Source organism: Manis pentadactyla, chromosome 5 (assembly GCF_030020395.1).
Source record: "Manis pentadactyla isolate mManPen7 chromosome 5, mManPen7.hap1, whole genome shotgun sequence".
Taxonomy (NCBI): Eukaryota; Metazoa; Chordata; class Mammalia; order Pholidota; family Manidae; genus Manis; species Manis pentadactyla.
The window spans coordinates 76613706-76621933 of record NC_080023.1 but is presented as its reverse complement, the minus strand read 5'-3'; the positions used below and the strand labels follow the sequence as shown (position 1 = coordinate 76621933).

The window sequence follows — 8228 nt, the reverse complement described above, 5'->3', positions numbered from 1 at the left end:
CATGATAGTAACTCAAAGACTATAGCATGTCATGCTCTGTGCATCATTTGGCAAAATTCAGCCAACTTTACCACCTCACTGTGTGATGTCGTGGTACTTCAACATCAGTAGCAAAAACCAAAAGGAAATTTTTGGAGATCAGAACTGTCATTCTCTATTTGGCTAGCAATTACTCAGTCTGAAATCCTTTGTGAACTAGTGTGAACTAAACATTTAGAGGATGAAAGAAATAGCCTTTCCCCCCTTAATGGGATGGCAAGGTAAGCTTGAATGTATGTGATAGAGAGACACATCTCTATGTTACATGCAAGCAAGCTTCATTCTTCAAATACACCACCAAATATGACTTAAAAAATCCCTCTTATCTTCTCTATTAACTATGTAATTTAAAATTCTTCACAGTTCCCTTTATCTATTTATTTCTCACAGAGTGCTATTTGATATTACCTTCTGAAACTTCAGTGACTATCAGTGACTGATAAAGATAAATAAATTATGGACTGTATAAACCAGTAAGATGGTCCCATTTATTATACATATATATAACCAAGTCTTCAAGGCTATTAAATCTAATTCAATCAACATGCTTGAACCCTCATTCTAAAAATAAATAGTGTACAATTCTTAGTTTATAACTAAAAGTAAAAAGTAATAAAAAGTTCATGGGGATTTAAATATGAGCTATGCATGAGAAACACTAACCATCTGTATCCTACCCAAAGATAGGAATAGTGTGATTTAATTACCCATCCTGCTGGCCTAGAGTCTGCAGCTCAGTGGTATGTAAACTGTGGTGAAGAAAAACATTCTTCCTGCTGTACATGTGTAAAGAGATGGGCCCTCTTGGTGGCTGTCCAAACCTGCCTGTAAAGGTTGAAGGCTGTCGGGCCACAGCAGCTGGGTCCTTTTGTTTCTCTGAGAACGTGGAGAGCCCTTCGCTCTTAGCTGTTGGCATCAGAGAGTTCTGCCCTACAGTGGCCCTTAAGTTCTGGGTGACTTCTGATGTTAGGGTTTCGTAAGTCCCCCTTGAGTGTTTGATAACTTCCACTAGTTCCTTGTCCTTCAAGAAATTACTTAAACATAGACTTGATAGTTGATAGGTCTTACTTTTGTAGGGGCTTGTCTGGTCAGCTGCTGAGTATCTAAAACGGTCCTCGGTGGGAGTATGCATTACTTTTCTGTCCCTTGTGTTGAGACTTTGGCTCACAATTCGATTTCGGTATGTAGCCTACAGTAATGACACAGAAAGGAAGAGATGTCCTTTAAAAACGCATTCATAGCATACACAAAATACAAGGCGGCATTTTCACATTTGTGCGCAAAACTGTAAATTTTCAAGAAAGCTTTAGAAAAGTCAATAGAATTCTCCGTGCAATTAAATTTCCCAGTGCAATAATGCTACAAATAGTGATTAAATGGATGAATTACTCTCAAAGGCATTTCTAAAAGATTTTTTAGAGCAGTTTTATAGGTAGACAACAAAATTGAGAGGAAGGCACAGAGATTTTTCATACACTCTCTGCCCCTACTCATTCATAACCTTCCCCATTATCAACAACACTTATCAGAATGGTATATTTTTTGTTTTTTAATAAAGGATTAACTTACATTGATACAAATAATCACCCAAAGTCCACAGTTTACCTTAGGTTTCATTCTTCAAGTTGTACATTCTATGGGTTTGGAGAAATGTGTAATGATATTGATCCACCATTATAATATGATACAGAGTATTTTCACTGCCCCCAAAATCCTCTGTGCTCTGCCTGTTCATCTCTCCACAACCTCCAAACTCCAGTAATCACTGAACTTTTTATAGTCTCCATAGTTTTGCCTTTTCCACAGGGTCATATAGTTGGAATCATACCGTATGTAGTCCTTTCAGATCGGGTTTTTTCACACAGTAATATGAATTTAAGGTCCCTCCATGTATTTTCATGTTTTATAGCTCATTTCTTTTTAACAGTGAGCTAAACAGCGTTGTGAAATTTATCGAATTTCCTCAATGCGTGTTCTATAGTTTTATCTGAGCATAAAGATTTTAATTGAAATAGTTGACATACAATATTATATTGGTTTCAGGTGTACAACATCGTGATTCAGCATTTAGATACATTGCTAAATGTTTACCATGAGTGTAGTTGCCTTCTGTAAACATATAAAGATACTACAACATTAGACTGTATCCCCTACATTAAACTTTTATCCCTGACAATTTTATTTTATAATTAGAAGTTTGTACCACCATATCGCCTTCACCTATTTCACCCATCCAACCACCCTCTTCCCCTATGTCAACCACCAGTCTGTACTTTGTATGAGTCTATTTCTATTTTTTTTTTCAGATTCCACATGTAAGTGAAATCATATGGTATTTGTCTTTCTCTGACTTGTTTCACTTAGTATAGTATCTTTATGTCCATTTTCTTATGTTGTTGCAGAGGGCAAGATTTCATTATTTTTTTATGGCTGGGTAATACTCCATTATATGTACACCCACTCTGTTTTTATTCATTCATCTATGAAGGGACTCTTTGGTTGCTTCCATATCTTGGCTATTGTAAATAATGCTATGATAAACATAGGAATGCATGTATCTTTTTGAATTAGTGATTTTATTTTCTTGAGGTAAGTTTCCAGAAGTGGAATTCCTGGGCTGTATAGAAAATTTTTTATTTGTTTGAGAAACCTCAATATTGCTTTCCATAGTGGCTGCACCAATTTACAATCCCACCAGCAATGTACAAGGGTTTATTTGCTGACATCCCTGCCAACCCTTGTTATTTCTTCTTGTTGATATTAGCCATTCTGACTAGAGTGAGATGGTATATCATTGTAGATTTGATTTGCATTACCCTGATGATTAGTAATATTGAGCATCTTATAATTTGTCTCTTGGCCATCTGTATGTCTTAGAAGAATATCTATTCAGATCTTCTGTGCTGGGAGCCATGCTACTCAAGCTGTGTAGCAAAGCTCAGGCTGGAGGAAGACCCTCACAAATCAGGGGCCTTCGCAGCTGGCTCCCTCTATTACCCACCTTGATTTTGTTATTCTCCATTATATTATTGGCTTTGTTTTTGCTTGCATTGTTGCCAAAGACTAAGCTAACCTTTGCTAAGCAGCACGGAAAAGATGAGAACTTAAACTTCCCAGAAGCTTTTCAGGACAGTGCTCCTGAAAAATAGAACACACAGGGGCCAAATGGCGATCTTAGCATAAAGTACCGAAACCTGCTGTTAGTTAGTCAAACATTGACCACCTCATTTCCACTGAGAACGCCCCCCCTTGTTTACAATGCTAGTGAAACTAGTGATGGAAAGTTTTATAGAAATAGAGTCATGAGAAAATATTGAATAGAATAACCCTGTTGACAATTAATCATCTCATGTTTTCTTCCCTCTATTACTTCTATAGTTTGTTTTTCTTCTTTCCTAATTATGGCCCTTTACTAGAATTTGTGCCTCATACGTGAAATTACCAAGTACCATAATTTTCCAGGAAGTAAAGATACCTCAAAACAAGTGCTGGGCATAGAAGCCATGGAGCATAAATCTGCAAAGAAGTGAAAAACTAACCTTTTCAAAGAATATTACTTCTCTCTCACTTACCAGCTTTACATCTCCCTGTATGGCCCTGGGAGATGGCTGGTTAGCCAGAGACGGGTAAGATTCCTCAAGGGAGGAACAACCTAAGACAGGCACAGTCGCAGGGGGGCCATCAGGTGAGAAAAAGGGGGCCAACAGAGGTGAGGCTTAGAACCTCACCCCTCCAGTTTTGAGAGAAATCTTCTACACCTGTGGATGTTTTGTTGCCCTTGTCTAGCTTGGATTAAGACCTGGTCCGTAAGCACAAACCTGATCATCTACACCTGCCTTCTTACAGTTCTAAATCATGCTTTCTATCTATATCTTGCATTTACCTACTACATTAACATTTTATTATATTCACATATAAAGTATAAAAATCAAATGAATAATCATACATTATATTTGACGTGATTGTTTATAGTTTAAGATTTGTAGTTGAAACAGAAACAGTTTCTATGATATGAATGCCTTTGCATTGTTCACCATGTAAGAACTTGTTTAGTCCCTGCAGTAGTAGAGTCATGGAGACCTGTGTAGCATATGTCAGGGAGATTTTGGTATCCACACAGAAGAAAGAGAAATGTAGATAAGAAGGGGAAATTTAGTTTGCTGCCTACTGTGCCCTATAAAGGGGTATAAAGTGAAGATATGAGTTTATGATTTTAGATTGATTATAAATTTATTAAAGCCTCTAAGAATATTTTTGTGGGAAAGAATCCTAGCTAACTGTGGCACTAGGTGACCTGTATTTCACCATGAGCTGATAGACTCCATAGTCACTGCTACATACTGCACGCTCCTATGGTCACATGCACTTCTTAGAAACTGCGTTGCATAGAAACGTAAAACACAATAGAGTACATGTTGATAGGAAAAATTTTGGTCAAGGAACAGAAAAACAATCACCTGTCTAACACTTGACCAACCATGAATAGATTAGAAAGTAAAAGAAAGAAAAAAGCTTGCCTACACTTATTAACCAACTGTCTATACTAATTAATCATCAGAATAATAAAAAATAATCATATCCTTGTGCAAAATGGTATAAATAAAGCTGTTATCGACACTTTGTCAAGAGACCACCTCCATCTGACTCCGTGTCCTGTCTCTCCACGCGCTGACTCCGTCTTATCCTTTCGGGCTTCACCCCCCCGCCCCCGCTGGAGCTGGACTCCAGCACTTCTGCCCATCTTTAAATCAGATTATTCACTTTTTTGGTGTTGATGTGTATGACATCTGTATATATTTTGGATATTTGCCCTTGATCAGACATATTTGCCAATCTATTTTCCCATTCAGAGGGTTATCACATGCAAATCTATTTTCCCTATGTTCGCGAGATTGCTTTTGCTATCCAGGGTCTCAGTGATTCCATACAAATTTAGGATTATTGGTTGTAGTTCTGTAAAAAAACACCATTTGTATTTTGATAAGGATTCCACTAGGTCTGTAGACTGCTTTCGATAGTTTGGCCATTTTACCAATATTAATTCCTCCATTAACATGGAATAGCTTTCCATTTGTTTGTGTCATCTTCAATTCTTTCATCAGTCTTACAGTTTTCTGAGTACAGCTTTCTCATCTCCTTGGTTAGATTTATTCCCAGGTATTTTATTCTTTGATACATTTGTAAATAGGATTGATTTTTAATTTAACTTCTGCTAGTTATTCATTTGTATATGGAAACACATTTGTCTGTATATTGATTTTTTATCCTGTGACTTTACTGAATTAATTTATTGGTTCTAATAGTTTTTGGTGAAGTCTTTAAGGTTTTCTGTATATGATATCATGTCATCTGTACATAGTGGCAATTTTTACTTTTCCTTACCAATTCAGACACCTTTATTTCTTGTTCTTGTCTAATTGTTACGACTAGGACTTCAGTACTATGTTGAATAAAAGCTGGAGAGCAGGCATCCTTGTCTTTTTCCAGATCGTAGGAGAAAAGCTTTCAGCATTTTGACATTGAGCATGGTGTTACCTGTGGGTTTCTCATACATAACCTTTATTGTGTTCAGATATGCTCTATTTACCCACTTTGTTGAGAGTTTTTATCATGAGTGGATTTTGAATTTTATCAACTGTTTTTCAGCATTTATTGAAATCATGTGTTTTTTATCCTTTCTTTTGTTTATTTAGTGTTATCACACTGATTAATGTGCAGCTGTTGAAACACCATTGTATCCCTGGGGAAAAAATCATACTTTGTCGCAGTGAATGATCCTTTTAATATATTTTTAGTTTGTTCTGATGATATTTTGTTGAGGATTTTTGCTCCTGTTCATTAGGGATATTAGTCTGTAATTTTTTTCTTCTGTAGTGTCTCTGTGTGTTTTTTGTATCAGAGTGATGCTGGCCTCATAGAATGAATTTGGAAGCAGTTTCCTACCTCCTCAATTTTTTTTCGCTATAGCTTGAGGATAGGTATTAACTTCCTTAGCTGGTAGAATTTTCCTCTGAAGGCCTCTGGTTTTGGATTTTTGTTTGTTGATAGTTTTTGGATTTCTGATTTGATTTCATTACTAGTAATCTGTTCAGATTTTCTATTTCTTCCTGGTTTAATCCTGGTAGATTGTGTTTCTAGGAATTTCAGTTTCTTCTAAGTTTTCCAATTTGTTGCATAATTTTTCACAGTAATTTTTCATAATTGTATTTCTGTGGTGTTGGTTGCACCTTTCCTATCATTTCTGATTTTGTTTCTATGGGTCCTCTCTTTTTTTCCTGATAAGTATAATTAAAGGTTTATCACTTTTTATCTTTTCAAAGAACTAGCTCTTAATTTCATTGTTCCTTTGTATTTTCTTTTTTTAGTCTCTATTTTATTCATTTCCACTGTGATCTTTATGATTTCCTTACTTCTACTAACTCTGGCCTTTGCTCATTCTTTTTGTAGTTCCCTTAGGTTTAGGATTTTGGATTTTATTGCTTATTTGAGATATTTCTTGTTTCTTGAGATAGATCTGAATGCTGTAAACTTCCTTTAGACCTGCTGACCATTGTGTTTTCATTTTCATTATTCTCCAAGTGGTTTTTTTTTTTTATTTCTTTGGTTTCTTCACTGACCCATTGGTTGTTAAGTGGCATGCTGTTTAGCCTTCATATATTTGTGTTTTTACTTGTAATTAATTTCCAGTTTCATTCTGTTGTGGTCAAAAAAGCTTTTTGGTATAATTTCAGTCTTTTTACATTTATTGAGGCTTGTTTTGTGGCCTAACATGTGATCTGTCCTGAAGAATGTCTGTGTGAACTTATAAAGAATGTATTCTGCTGTTCTGGGATAAAATGTTCTATATATACATATTTGTCAAATCCATTTGGTCTAGTGTGTCATTCAAAGCCATTATTTCCTCATTGATTTCCTGTCTGGATGATCTATCCATTAATGTAGGTGAGGGGTTAAAGTCTTCTGTTACTGTTATTACTGTTCATTTCTTCCTTTCTGTCTGTTAACATTTGCTCTACATATTTAGTTGCTCCTTTGTTAGATGCATAGATTTTTACAATCTTTATGTCTTCTTGCTGATTGAGCCCTTAATCAGACTGTAATCATACTCTTGGTACAATCTTTGTTTTAAAGTCTATCTTGTATGATGTAAGTATTGCTACTCCAGCTTTTATTTTTTCATTTATTTTTGCATGGAATATGTTTTCCTATCAGTTTCAGTCTGTGTGTGTGTTTAGGTCTGAGGTGAGTCTCTTGTAAACAGTATATAGATGGGTCTTGTTCTTTTACCCATTCAGTCACACTGTGTCTTTTGATTGGTGCATTTTGGGCATTTACTTTTAGTTATTATTGATACATATGTATTTATTGGCATTTTGTTAAATATTTGGTTGTTTTCATTGTTCTTCTTTGATCCTTTCTTCTCTTATGCTCTTCTTTTGTGTGTGATGACTTTCTTTAGTGTCATGGAATTCCTTTCTCTTTATCTTTTGTGTATGTACTAAAGGTTTTGGTTTGTGGTTACCATGGGGTTCACATATATATAGCAGAGAATGTTAGTAGTCACTTAAGGGTGAACATATCTAACAGCACTATATTATTTTTACTCCCCCTCTTCCAAGTTTCATGTATATGATGTCTTCTTTTACCCTTTTTCTTCAGTGATTTCTTAACTAATTTTTAGAAGTAATTGATACTACTTTTGTGTTTTTGACCTTGATACAAGCTTTAAGTGATCTACTACCTTTGCTATAAGTCGCTTTTACCAGTGAAATTTTTCTTTATATAATTTTCTTGCTTCCAGTTACAGATTTTCCTTTTCCTCTTAAAGAGGTCCCTCTCCCACTTCTTGTAAGACTGGTTTAGTGATGGTGAACTTCTTTAACTTATTTCTGCCTGAGAAATTTTTTAACTCTCCTTCAATACTGAATGATAATGTTGTTGGGTACTGGGTTCTTCTGGGTTTGGGCTCTCTCTGCTTCCTATACCTGGATTTCTGAGTCTGTCTCCTAATTTAGGAAATTTTCAGCTATTATTTGTTCAAATAGATTTTCTATTCCCTTTTCTCTGTCTTTTCCTTCTGTCGTTCCTAAATGCAAATGTTAGGACATTTGATGTTGTTCCAGAGCTCCTTAAACCTATCTCATTTCTTTTATTCCTCTTTCTTCTGCTCCAGCTTTCTACTTCTATTA

General features: G+C 35.5%; 1 protein-coding gene across 4 annotated transcripts in view; it reads right to left on the bottom strand.

The window, feature by feature from the left end:
• Positions 1 to 431: 431 nt before the first annotated feature.
• Positions 432 to 8228, bottom strand: part of CCSER1 (coiled-coil serine rich protein 1) — a 1396684-nt gene continuing 1388887 nt past the window's right edge. For 3 of the 4 annotated variants that reach the window (XM_057502445.1, XM_057502443.1, XM_057502444.1), the window contains exon 11: positions 432 to 1228. In XM_057502445.1, coding sequence (XP_057358428.1) covers positions 743 to 1228 — 486 coding nt within the window. In that variant the 3' untranslated portion in view covers positions 432 to 742. The remainder of the gene's footprint in view (positions 1229 to 8228) is intronic. The other variant, XM_057502446.1, reaches the window with a different exon arrangement.